The sequence below is a fragment of the Eumetopias jubatus genome, unplaced genomic scaffold (assembly GCF_037043125.1).
Source record: "Eumetopias jubatus isolate StellerSeaLion01/CBP00866 unplaced genomic scaffold, mEumJub1_p1.0 scaffold_1, whole genome shotgun sequence".
Lineage (NCBI taxonomy): Eukaryota > Metazoa > Chordata > Mammalia > Carnivora > Otariidae > Eumetopias > Eumetopias jubatus.
In genome coordinates this window covers 11,583,111-11,596,428 of record NW_028274807.1, presented here as the reverse complement: position 1 = coordinate 11,596,428, position 13,318 = coordinate 11,583,111, and the positions used below count along the sequence as shown (strand labels likewise).

General features: G+C 47.6%; 1 protein-coding gene across 1 annotated transcript; it reads left to right on the top strand.

The window, feature by feature from the left end:
- The first annotated feature begins 238 nt into the window (after positions 1-238).
- Positions 239-8,459, top strand: SMIM11 (small integral membrane protein 11). Its single transcript, XM_088023958.1, has 5 exons — positions 239-337; positions 2,278-2,360; positions 3,212-3,314; positions 7,857-8,034; positions 8,276-8,459. Exons 3-4 carry the CDS (start codon positions 3,303-3,305, stop codon positions 8,019-8,021), a joined length of 177 nt encoding a protein of 58 aa, XP_087880084.1. The 5' UTR covers positions 239-337; positions 2,278-2,360; positions 3,212-3,302; the 3' UTR covers positions 8,022-8,034; positions 8,276-8,459.
- The last annotated feature ends 4,859 nt before the right edge of the window (positions 8,460-13,318 follow it).

Genomic DNA, 13,318 nt, shown 5'->3' with positions numbered 1-13,318 from the left:
GTTAGGTGTGCTAAGAAGAAAACGTAGATTGTGGACAATATGTTGTCCAGATTGCTTTCACTGGCCTAACCCAAATAAGCAGATAGCTTTTCTGGTTTTTAGAAGAAAACTGGCAAAGGAAAAATGAGGCTATTTTTACAGGAAAGGGAACAGAATCATTTCTATCTAAGCCATTGTTATTTTTCAGATTTAAGCTAGGATTGTGGATAGCTCTAGGGAAAGTCTAAAACCTTCCTGCACTTCACAGATTTTATACCTCAAAAGTGTTCCCATCTTGTTGGCTTTTGCGGTTCGGCCTTCAGATACGAGCTGTCTCCTGTGTCTGATGCTGCAGCAGGTGTGTGTGCCTATGGCTTGGAGCTAATAGCCTGCTGATATTTTTAGCTTTCTCAGTTGTTCTCATTTGCCAAAGTCCTGCTGGGGTGCTACAGAAATGGCTGAGTTGGAGCATGTAATTGCAGGGGGATGGGGAAAGTTAGCATTTGGAGGCAGCAGGTGGGAATGAGCTGGATTGATCAGCCTTCTAGTCTCCCACTCTCACTGCATCCTTTCCGCTACTTTGTTTGCAGGTTGACTTTAAATATGTTTCTTTCTAAAGAGCTTGAATGCCCTCACTCTCTGTATGGAGTCGAGGCAACTGCCAGTAAATTTTCATAGTCCCATAGTCCCACCAAAGAATGGTGACTTACGAATGCCAGAGTTGCAGAGTTGTTCTTTGGATTCTGGTTTTTAAAGTGAGAACATTTTGGTTCAGAGAGGTGAATGAATGGCTTACCCTAGGTCACATGCCTGCCAGGGGTGCCACCAAGAATAGAGTCCAGCTCTCTTGGTCCCTGCTGTCTTGCACTGACTGCATTTTGCCTTGCTTGCCTCTTGTTTATGGTTCTTAAGCTTGGCATGTCCGTTAGCAGAGAGAGAGATACTTAGGGTGACAATAATGGTTGATATTTATTTAATGTTTTCCATATGCTGAGTATGGTGCTTTGTGTTTACAATCCAGCCTCTGAGGAACCTTAAAAATGAGGGACCTGAGGCTCAAAGAGGCCAAACGGCTTGTCCAAGGTCACACTAGTCTTAATCTTAGTCCTGGCTTGCTAGAGGGCCAGACCATTGGGTGGTGGTGTTAATTAAGTCAACACTATTTTTTTTTAATTTCCTTAAATAATCTCCACACCCAATGTGGGGCTCGAACACACCACCCCAGGATCAAGAATTGCATGCTCTACCGACTGAGCTGACCAGGAGCCCCACTGGGTGTTCTTTTTCATTTATTTCCTCCTGTGAGCTTTTTGGACCTATTTGTCGTCCTTGACCTTGGGAATCAATATCTTACATTAATCCATTAATGTATAGGACATTAATCCATTAATTCTTATGTTAATTTATGTAATTGATATGTTAATTGCATTAATAGGACCTCAGAAAATTAGGAACAGCCAAACTCACCTACTGTATTTGTACACAACTCGATTAGAGTAAAAATAAAATTTATGTGACCTTAAACATTGCAGATTACAACAATATGGCTAATCCCTGAGGTTATCTGAGATTCCTGAAAGTGAAAATTCTAGCAATAGGTTGTAATCCGTTAGGAACATACCTCTCCAGTGCAAGTCAGAATCTGCTGCTACTTAAAGACAACCTGGCCATTTATCTGTAAAGAAAACGAGCACCTTCAGTCACCGTCATCACATTTAAACAGATTTATGGTGTACGTTCCTATCATGAACTTATCTGGCTTTGAAAGAAGTCATGGGGAAAACTTGGTTATCTTGTGCCAACCACCAGCCTGTTTTCTAGATACTATGACCTTGAATAGATGAGGCATGAATTTTCTATATTTAGATGTTTTTGTAAGTAAAAGTTTTAGTGAAACATTTTTCCCCGAAGTTTATTTTATTATCCCCATTCTAAAGGCCTGTGACATTTTCTTGTGCTTTTCTTAATTCTAAGTACATGTGAAGACAAGCATCTGCATGATTTTTGAATGCACACCTTTCCGCCTACATCAGGATAAGACTCTGGAGCCACACTGGGTGGGTTCAAATCCCAGTCCCTGTGTGACCCTGGACACGTTACATAAACTTTGTCTCCTTGTCTCTGAAATGGAACAGTAACCTCTACCTCCTAGGGCTGCGTGAGTTTATGCAGCTGATGCGCCCTCGTGCAGCCCAGCACAGTGAAGTGAAGCTATGATTATGCTCTAAGTTGCCAAATTTCATAAAAAACCGGGGCCCTAGAGCCCATTTAGTTGACACCCCCTTTCTTCATTTACAGATGGGACCAAGGCCCCAAGAGGGAAGTCACTTACCAGAGTGTGTACGTTCTTCATCCAGAGCTCAAGTCTTCTGACTCTTGGGGTATGTACCATATTCTAAAAAATAGCGACATAGAAGGTCTTGGAGCAAATGCTTTGCTCCAGCTGCGTCCCTGACCTCCACTCCCTGCTTTACCTTCCCCTAGGTCTCCCTCACAGTTGAGATGAAATTCTAGATAGGAATTGCTTTCAGAGGACAATTTTTTCCCCTATCATTTACTCCCCTCCAGATATTTTTTAAGAACCAATTTTTGCTTCATTAATACTCAGAGGGGGCGCCTGGGTGGCTCAGTCGTTGGGCGTCTGCATTCACTCAGGTCATGATCCCAGGGTCCTGGGATCGAGCCCTGCGTTGGGCTCCCTGCTTTGCGGGAAGTCTGCTTCTCCCTCTCCCACTCCCCCTGCCTGTGTTCCCTCTTGCTATAGCTCTCTCTGTCAAATAAATAAACAAAATCTTTAAAAACAAAACAAAAACAAAAACAAAAAACAGAGGACCTGAAAAACAGAAAGACACTCATCCACAAATCAGCTCTTGCCCAGGGCAGGAGGTGGGTGGAGAAGTAGGTTTTGGACTTGGTTTTTCTGTCCACAGATGAAAGGCATGGGCGCACGTGTCCCCTTAGGAGCAGCACTGTTACCTCTGCTCTGGGCTGTGCTCCCACTCCCAGCAAAGAGCAGCTGGGGAGACGTTTCTGCTCACCAAGACCCAAGCCTGTGTCAGCCCTAAGCCAGGCCATCTGCTTCCCTCTGGGTCACCTTGTTGGGGACACTGGCTCCTCCTGTCTGCAGCCCTCGTTCTCGGCTCATGCGCCCTTTCTCTCCATCAAAGAGGTCTTCCTATGGTGATCTGCTCCAGAAAACCCTGAGTGACCTGTTTCTTCTCTTCTCTACCAGAACAGCAAGAGCTGCCCTTCCAGCTCCTCTTCTCACGTGCTTGTCTGAGTGGGCCTGCAGTGACCCAGAGTGAATTCGCCATTGGCCCAACATGAACTGGAAGGTGAGAATAATTTTCAACATTATGGCTTGGTTTTTTTCCTTTGTCCTCATTGTAAAAATTCAGAATAACAGTTCTGTAGATGTAGGTTGATTAAAAAGAAAAAAGTGGATTAAGGCAGGAATCCTAATAATACTTTAAAAATAATATTTTCAGTTAAGGCAGATAAAAGTACATTTATTCCCCAGACTTTTGGAGGAAGGCGAGGCCCTTTCTTTGACTGGGTGTACAGACTTCGGATCTGCCTCACTCTTCTGGCAAAAATCATGCCTTTAATGTTTTACCTACAGTTTCACATTTTGGTTTCTTTAAAGTGGGTTAATATTTTAGGAAACAATCTACATACAAGATATTTCCAGATTTTTATATTTTTCTTCCCTAATCTTTTACATTTGTGTTGCCAACAGCACTTTTTTTTTTCCAACCTAAATTTGAAAATGCATTGAAAGCATTCAATTTAGTTTTCATGGAAACAATTTTTTCCTCATATAACATAGCCATATTTTGTAAGTATTGTGTTTAGATAAATTATCCATTATAACATCAAGTACAGCTTCAGCTGGTTGGGGAATAAACATAGCGGTCCTCTGTAGCACAGACTCAGCCTCCGGGAGCGCAGGTCCAAGGGCAATCAAACGGAAGCCTGCAGACTGTGGGCGTTTGTGGGCAGGTCTCACAGAGGGAAAGGAGAGTCATCACGTTAAATCCCTGAAGTACATGGGGATGTGGTAAAGGTCGGTTAAGAGAGCAGCCACTGAGATATATTTTATCATAGATTCTTTGGAAGTATAAAATTCGGTAAAAATCGTGTTGTCTCACCCTCCAGAGATGGCTACTATTAACAATTTTGGTGTATTTTCTTCCAGTCCTTTTTACATATATGTAAGTGTAGTGTATGTATTTTCAAACTTACGATCCCACTGGGTATATTTTTTTTTCAATTATGAACCTTTCCTTGTTCAAAACATCCACCAGTTTTCTATTGCAAGGCTTACTGGAAAGATCTGGAAGCAGGACCAGGGAGCTGGGAGAGAGAGAACCCCTTTCCTTCCCTAGCTCCTTTGGGTAGGGGTTTGGGGGCCACCCAGGAGGACCACGGGGACTATTCTCCAGGACAAGCCTGGTTGAAGGTAAGAGGCAGAGTGAAGGTTTCTTGAAGGAGTTGAAAATGTAGGAGTGTCTGTTTAGCCTATACTGGGGTTCCAGAGCTTAGAGCAGAAAGGCTGAGAAGGAAAGAGGAGGCAGTGAGGGGTTATAAGAGGAAGAAGCAGAAAGCAGCGTGGGGTGGGATTTAGGGAAGGGCTTGTCCTCTCTGCGGTGGCCACAGTCAGTGGGGATGAAAGTGTTCATTTGAGCACCCACGCCAGTCTTGCTTGTGACAAAAAGAGTTCATTCTGATGTCAGGGACAGAATCTGCCCACACCTTTCCAACTTCGAGCAGATACACAGCTCTGTGACTGCCAGGGAGCATCCTCATGTTTAAAAGGGGGCCTTTCCTTGTAATGTCAGAAGGAAGTGGCCTCTCCTTGCACCCTGACCTCATAGAGCTCTGGAAGGCGGGAGGATCAGGTAGCGAGCGCACAGTACATCCTGTGGGCTTCCCTTTCTGGCTCAGGGGGCCTGTGGCCGTCAGTAACAGTTAACATCGTGCATTAGCAACCGCGTGTGACCTCATTGTTGAAAAAATTAGCCATCCTTATTACACAAGTATTGGGGATTTATTTTAAAAATTGGTATAGATCTCATCCACCCCCACAGTATTTTATTCATTTACCCTCTTGAAGGTTGGTTTGTTTTGAGAGTTAAAATGAGGGGCTCGTTAGAAATCAAAGGAGGATCTTGCACAACGGAAGCTTGGTACCCTAGCGGGGCAGGAATGGATCCCTGAAACCCTTTGCTTTAAGCCCATGTAGTGTCCTTGACCTCTGCTGCCACCGCCCTGCCCTCTCCCAGTCCTGAAACTTCTGCGTCTTGCTGCCTCCTGTGTCCACTACCTTTAAGAAGAAAATAAGCCTTGAAACCACTTACCTCTGTCCATGTATTGATGTATTACCAATTTGGTGCATTTTCTAACTTCCGGTTGAGATCTCCATTCCTGTACCTGCTAAAGCTGTCCCCTGTTCACATCACAGGAACCCGTGGGCTGTGGTGTGGGCTCCATCCTAATAGGACCCACAAGGCCCAGCTGTAGAGATGGAGACAACTGGAAGAGTAACTTTTCCCATGTGGATTAGTGCTTCAGTTGGCCTAGATCAACCTAGTGAACATAAAATGGGGTTTCTACCTCTAAAATTGTTGATTTTTGCCTCCAAGGAAATAAAGTAAAAGCACATTTGACATTTTTTTTCTTTAAAAGCTGGTTTGTAAACATGGAATCAAGCCTCATTGTGACTGAGAACCTTCAAGAATATAGATGAGTTAGGGGGTTGTCTGGGGGAGGTAGTGGAGGTTAGCTGTGAGGAAGACCTGTGTTCTGAGCTGCTTATATTTGTCAGGAGAAAAAAGTTCACTCCTGCAATTTTTGTTAGCCTTTTATGCTCCTGCTGGAGTGATCTTTCTGAAGCGTGTATGTTGTATTTATTCTTTCCTGTTAAAATGACTTTGTGGTTGAAAACTATTATCTGGTTACTTAGTGTTCTTGTGTTCTTAACCGTTTTAGTTAAATTCAAACGATTTAAATATTTGGGTTCCTCCTTTTGTGATCTGGTATATTTCTTCTGCATCACATGGCAACCTTCCTCAAATATCCATAAGTAACCAGCTAAATAATTTCAGAGGTAGTGAGTCCAGTTGCCTTAGGGAGACTTAGTAGCCAAGGCATCATTTATTTGCATAATTTAGCTGTAAAACTGGCGAGGGTTGGGTAGAACATGGTAGATATTACAGCATCATGTAATGATGAAGAGAGTTCAGGCTTTGGAACAGTCCAAGGATTTGGTCAGACCTAACCTTTCCAGACTTTACACTTTCTCAGCCACAAAATTAGGACAGTCTGCCTGCCTCCTGGGGATCTGATGAGGGCCCTAGGGGAAAATGTAGGGGAGTCACTGAGTGCACAGTAAGCTTCCGGTAGGCCTAACCGATGCTCCGTCTTCTGCGTGTGAAATCTATGTCTAGGTTTGTGTCATCAAGAATTTTAATAAAATTGCACAAACACCTGTGCACGTAATTTATGACTTCGTTAATTCCATTTCCTTAGAAATCCGGACGCAGTGGAAAGAAGACTGGCGTAGGGGTTAGAACGGTTCATTCTGAGTCTGGCCTCCTTGTGAATTCGCTGTGTGACGTGGGTTGGCCTCTCCCCCGCCCCCCACCGGGAGCTTCCCTCTCCTTGTTTGTGAAACAAGGTGGTGGACTAAGTCATCTGTGAAATCTCCCCCAGGCTTCCAGCTCTGTGAGCATGTTGTTCCCAACTGAAGTTTTCTCTGACCGGTTGAGTTAAACTGTTACAAGGAGAGCAAATGTTCTTTCCATAGTAGAAGCTCATTATATAGGAATTGCATATAATAAGTGATGTTTGGCAACTGAATGATTTCACTGGAATAAATCCTACCTAGTCCTCTAGAATGGTGATCGCTCAAAAAAAGCATACCTTTATTTGGGAAGGAATTATTAATCACACAAAAAGCTCCTAATTATTATTCAGGTCATATTAATCATGTTTCTGAAGCAAGTATAGTATTTGCCTTGAGATGCTATTGTGCTACAGAGACTATCATAATAGTTAGTGTACCTACTAGTACAGAGAGTAATTCAAATCCGTAGCTATTCCCCAGGTATCATTTTAGCCCATGGGTTTTTTTTTTTTTAAGATTTTATTTATTTATTTGAGAGAGAGCAAGAATGAGAGACAGAGCATGAGAGGCGGGAGGGTCAGAGGGCGAAGCAGACTCCCCCCTGAGCAGGGAGCCCGATGCGGGACTCGATCCCGGGACTCCAGGATCATGACCTGAGCCGAAGGCAGTCGCTTAACCAACTGAGCCACCCAGGCGCCCCTCATGTTTTGAATTTTTTTGTCTTTTTATATTTATTTTACCTTCCAAGGGCCAGTGCTAGTGAGTAGCCACAACCAAGAAGAAAGGGTAGCATGCTAAAGTTGGAGAATCCAGAAGGAAGGTCTGGTCCCGCCTCCCTCAAAGGGGCAGAAGCTCAGAAAGTCCCGTGACTGACCCTGGTCGCGTGGTCAGTTGGGCCCCCGGCTCCATCTCCTTTCCCTGGACCATGGGGCCGCCTCAGAAGCAGAGGGCCTGGGGGACTGGCAAAATGCGTGGTCCGGTTGTGAGAGACCAGAGTTACGTCAGCGGCCCACGGGTGGTTCTGTCTTGAAGCCAGCGGCGGGGGAGTGATGGAGGGCAGAGGTAAGCCTCGACTCATCGGTGTGGGCCAGGGGACCTTGTCTGTCCTGGTCACCCATGTGGCCCCAGCACCTCGCCTCGTGCCTGTTACATAAGAGGTAGACAGTAAAGGTTTGTTAAATGAAGGAACATGAAAGAAACCTTTCTTATCAATCATGGAACATTTAGAACGCTTGCTTTCTTCTTTAAGGTCCTTGAACACGTGCCCCTGCTACTGTATATCTTGGCAGCCAAAACCTTAATTCTCTGCCTGGCATTTGCCGGAGTCAAAATATACCAAAGGAAAAGATTGGAAGCAAAACAGCAAAAACTGGAAGCTGAGAAAAAGCAGCAGTCCGAGAAGAAAGAGAACTAGAGGGAAATCAGAGGTACTGGGACTTTGCACGTGCGGAATGTCCGGTGGGCGTTCTGCCAGGCCGAAGAAGTTCCTGTCAGGGACCCTTCCTTTTTTTGGAAAAGGTGTTTTTCTGACTGAAACTCTGGAGTTGGCACAAGGGTGACTTCAGTGGTTTCTGTTTGTTAAGTTGAAATGGCTGAGCATGAGGGGTAATGCCGAGCAAGTAAAACATTCAGACATTTCATACTTTTCCTTTTGGTCTTCCTTTCTAGAATCTGCAATTTAAATGTCAGCCTGAGTGGATTTCAGCTGAGAAGAAAGAAGAGACAATTACTGAATGGTGTGTCAAAGGATAAACTCCCAACCTGTAGGGTTAACTTAAAATTATATGGACTTTTTCATGCTCTTAAAAGAACCCATATTTTGTTTACTAAAATAAAATACCTTTGTAAAAAAGGGGGTCTCTGTCTCTGGAATAAGCCAAAGTCTTTCAGTCTCACACAGACACACACCTGCCATGTTGTGAGGGGAGGGAGTTTTGCAAGCCCGCACCCCTCCCAGCCCGTCTCAGCTCTGGGTGCCAGGTCACAGGTGCTCTTGACACAGGACCAGGCCGCAGGAGAAGTGGCTTCTGCTCTAGGGCTTGACTGCCAGCCCTCCCTGACCCTCCGGCCCTCTCCTCGGCTGCCCTCCTGCACACTGCTCTTCTCTAGCCCGCCTTTCCGCCATGTTTTCACTGTTGGGGTGGAGGGAAGCTGCACGCTCGCTTGCCCGGGGAGCGTTGGCGCCTCTGCCGACCCAGCTGGGTCCCCGTGGGGCGGGCTACAGGGTGAGACCCACCGGCCACACTGGGTGGGAGACTCGGAAGAACTAACATCCCTGAGTCCCGTCATGAGAGAGTAAGAAGAGCGGGTGTACTGTCCTCTCTCCCAGTTTGCTTGTTGGGGTTTACTGGTAAGAGATGAAGGAGGGCGCTGAGCCAAGGAGACTTCCAGATCTGAGAGGAATGATACTGAGAATTTTTTGACTCAGCACCTAACAGACTGAGATCTCTATTAAAAGATTCCCATTGTCTCACTTCTCTGGATACCAGCGTGGGTGGGGGATGAGGAAGCAGGAACCAAAGCCATGCATACAGTGCAGTGTTTGGTTTGGTGCCTTTGCTGGTGGCCACGTGGAAAATTTGCATGAGTGTACGATTGACCCTTGAACCCCATGGGTTTGAACTGTGGGGCTCCACTTACAAGCAGGTTTTTTACAGTAAATACAGGACAGCACTGTAAATGTATTTTCCTTATGTTTTTCTTAATATTTTTTCTCTCGCTTGAAGAATACATTGTATATATATATATATATATATATAAAACACATATACAGGATATGTGTTAATCAACGTTATGTTAGTTGGTAAGACTTCTGGTCAACAGTAGGCTATTAAGTTTTGGGGAGTCAAAACGTGGATTTTTGACTACACAGGGGTTTGGCACCCCTAACCTCTGCGTTGTTGAAGGATCAACTGTATATTAATAGATGTCCACCCCACTCTGGCCCAGGTTGGTGGAACTCTGAATTTTAAACAAGAGGTGTAAAAGGAGTTCTTTCTCAAATTTTACTGTGATTGCTGGATGCTCTTAATCACAATTTAGAAAGCAGAGTTTACATTTGTAGCTTGAGCCAACAAGCTACAAACCCCCAAATAGTCAATGTGGCCTGGGTCTCATGGTGCACAAAGAGATGCCGGAACAGAAGTGTAATGCCCTAGGATTTCTGCCCTCCAACCCCAACGCTTCCCTGACTTGCTCAGGTGGGGCCCAGAACTGACCCTGGGCCACAGGCAACCCTCCTGCCTTTGTCAGGGTGCCCTATGCAGCCTGGCTGGCCACCCACCCCTTCTGGTCTAGGAACTCTGCCTCTGCTTCCTTCCCTCTCTGGGGATCTAAGGCATTCCTGGCTCCCACCCGGCATCACACCCAGTACCTCTGGGCATCTTTCCTCCACGTGCACTCCCTGCTGTACTCCTCAGAAATCCAAGGACAGGGGCTGTTGGCTTTCCTGGAGAATCTAAATATGCCTAAGCAGTGGATGGTCACATTTATTTTAAACACAGGTGCTTTTCTAGGGGGACTTAAAACTCGGCTCTGGAATTTGTGGAACCTGGGGTCATCTTAGAAAATTTGGTAGAGGGGGACCTAAGGATTGAACTTAAACCATTGACCACACACCCATGGGTTTTTTGTACAGTGTTGTTTTTTTTCCCCCAGTCACCTTTCTTACACACTCCCTTCTACCACCAGGGGGAGATGAGTAACACCTCCTGGAGTTACGGATCACCATTCCACTCCATATGCCCGAAGTCAGTAGTTTTACAGTTTGGGTTTAAAGAATTGGTTGGTTGGATGCATGCACGCATGGGCGAATGTAGGCGGAGAGATTGGTAAAGCCCACAACCGGGACTCCATGTGGCCTGCAGCTAGCCAGCCCCTCTCTGGACCACAGTCGTGAGCAAATCCATAAGGAGGAGACTGCCCCTGGGTAGCTGAAAGATGTTTCAGAGAGCATAAGCTGAAATCTGTGTTCTCTTCCCACAGGGGAGCCCAGGAACCCCCCACACAGATCTTCTTTAATCTTATTAGACACACCCCAACACCTTTTTATTGGTTTCAAGCTGACAACATATTGAAATACCTTAGAGCAAGAGAGGTGGTCTTTACAAAGCCCACCGAGTCTCTGAGAACTCACTGTATGATCGCCACAACCCCACACCGGGAACAGTGCACATTAGGACGTTATGTTCCCAATGATGACCTTAGTCTCTAAAGGAAGGTTCAGCTGTGTTCTCATACTCTGCTTCACGTGGCAGAGACACGCAGAATGTATTTCAGGAACTGAATAGTTCAAACAAAAAGTCTCGCAGGCTTTAGAAAGGGTCACCTCTCCCCAGACAGTGTCCAAATGATCATCTCTAGGGAAACACAGCTGTCTAAATGACTCAGTTCAACGAGATGCCTGGGCCTTGACACCTGACCTGCTTACATGGATGCTCCTTGACATCAGCTGTCCTGTGCAGGTCACCAGTGTGCTGGAGCGAAGCCAGGGGCTGATGGAGAGATTCTGGCGGGAAAAGAGAACTGAGGCTGAGTCCTCCAACGTCAGCACACGCGAGCGGCCGTTTAACATGCAGATTCCTGGGCTCGACTCCAGACCCACCACAGGAACCTGTGGTGGGAACAGCCTCAGGGGATCCTTCTTTTGAGCTTTAAACAGACAGAAGGAGGTGAGCCCCAGAAGCCGAGTCTGGGAAAGAGCATCCAGGGTAGGACGACGACGATCCGGAGACAGCGAGGTGGCGTGACCCCTCGTTCAGCCCTTATTCCCCCACGTGCTCTACTTCTATTTCCTCCACCAGCTGTCATTATCCTCAGATAAGGAAACAGGCACAGAGCCGTTAATAGCCCCGTCTGAGGTCCCCAGTTGGCCAGAGGCAGAGACGGGGGCTAGGCGGGGGAGATCAGCCCCCCCGGGGCCTGCCCCTTTCACTCCCGGGCCTGGGAAGGGGAGGCGGGCAGGACCTCTGGGTCTGTGTGTGGCCCTGGGTAGGCCGCTGTGCAGGGCGACAGCATGAGTGGCATAACAGGGACAGAGGCCAGGCTGTGGTGAGCGGCGGAGCCGGGAGGGTACAAGGTAGTAGAAATGGGGCCGTTTGTGCACTATTTCAAGCGTGTGTGTGCGTGCGAAGCCAGGACAGAAACATTTCTGCTCAATGTGTTAGTTTCGAATAACTGCTTAGTTTTCAAATCATTGGCTCAGTATTTTCGTTGTGTTTCCAGATGTTTGGGACACTCTAATGTACTGATTGTCCTTTTTTCAGATTCACAGTTTGCCCCATCAGTTGAAATTTGGAGGTACTTCCCCTGAAAACATAGAGAGCTGATAACTTGAAAACTATGAAAGAAGTGTTCTGTGACTCCCAACTTGGCAGCAAGCTGCGTGCCTGCTGGGGGCGGAGAGAGACCTCCGTAGCCCTAGGGGAAGGCAGGATTGAAGGAAAGGCTCTTCTGGAAGGAGGAAGCTGGAGCATGATCAAAGCTGAAGGAGACACAGAGGAAGGGGGACCAGCTGCAGGAGGAAGTGGGAGGGACGGGGGGGGGCATCTGGGGACGAGGCCCTGAAGGCCTTGGAAGCCATGGGGGTGACTTCAGTTTCCCCTCTGGCTTGGCACAAGGCCTTCTGTTCCCAATGTGGGAGGGCTGCTGGGTTGCAGTGGGGAGAGCCATTATGGCTTGACCAGAGCCGCGAGGAGCCAGGCTCTGCCAACCCTCTCCTCTTCTGCCTTTCCCCTCAGACAGTGATACCTTCCTCCCAGTTCCCCTGTAACCTCTGTGGTGTCTCCCCGCTTCTGGGTGCTTGTGGGTGGGAGAGAACTGAGCTGTCAGGTGTCAGAGTAGCTGATCCGGGTGACAAGCCCAAAATGGAAGAGTTAAGCCTTTAACCACTTCCTCCGAGGGTACGAGATGGCACCTGAGGAAGGACCAGCTGGCCCTGCTCCATTTCCCCCATGAGCACCTGACTGAGTCAGAGGGCAAAGTGTCCCCAAACCTTCCCCTTCCCCGTGAGGATGTCTCAGCCTCAGAGGAGCCTGAAGACCCGGGCCAAGGAGCCCAGGAATGAAGGTGCCAGGCTGGGGGTGCAGATGTGTGACCCGTCAGAGGTCGTGGGGCCCCGGTTGTCCCCACGCCCAGTGTGGGGAGGGCAGCTTCCCCCATGTGGCCCGCGGGGTAAAGCCTCGCAGTTGCCTGCGGTCAGGCCTGAAAAGTCACACGCCGGGTTTTGTCCCCTCGGTGGGCCAAGCGAGGCCTCTGCCCCCCAGGGCTTGTCCCTCCTCTGCATGAAGCCTGACGCCTTCTCACTCAGCCCTGCTGTCTTCCAGCCTGGCCCTTCTCCCGCCCATTCTTCCCGTCCTTCCGCCCCCGCCATCCAACTCACACCCCGTGTGCACACAGCCACGTCTCACGCACACGCTCACATCTCACACATACACTCACACACAGCTCTCACACCGTCTTACACACTCACAGTCTCACACTTGTCTCACACACACACACCTCTCTCAGACACAATCTCACACACACACTCGCAACTCCCACCTGGTCACACTCACGGTCACACACTCATTTCTCACCCAGACACTCATGCACGCACACTCACTCGCACACCCCCTGCCTGCCCGAGTGGGAGGTGGGTAGACTCCGCGCACTTGTTCAAGCTCCTGCCTGGCTTGGCCGCTTCTGCCCGTGATGAGATCCCTGCGCTTCCTC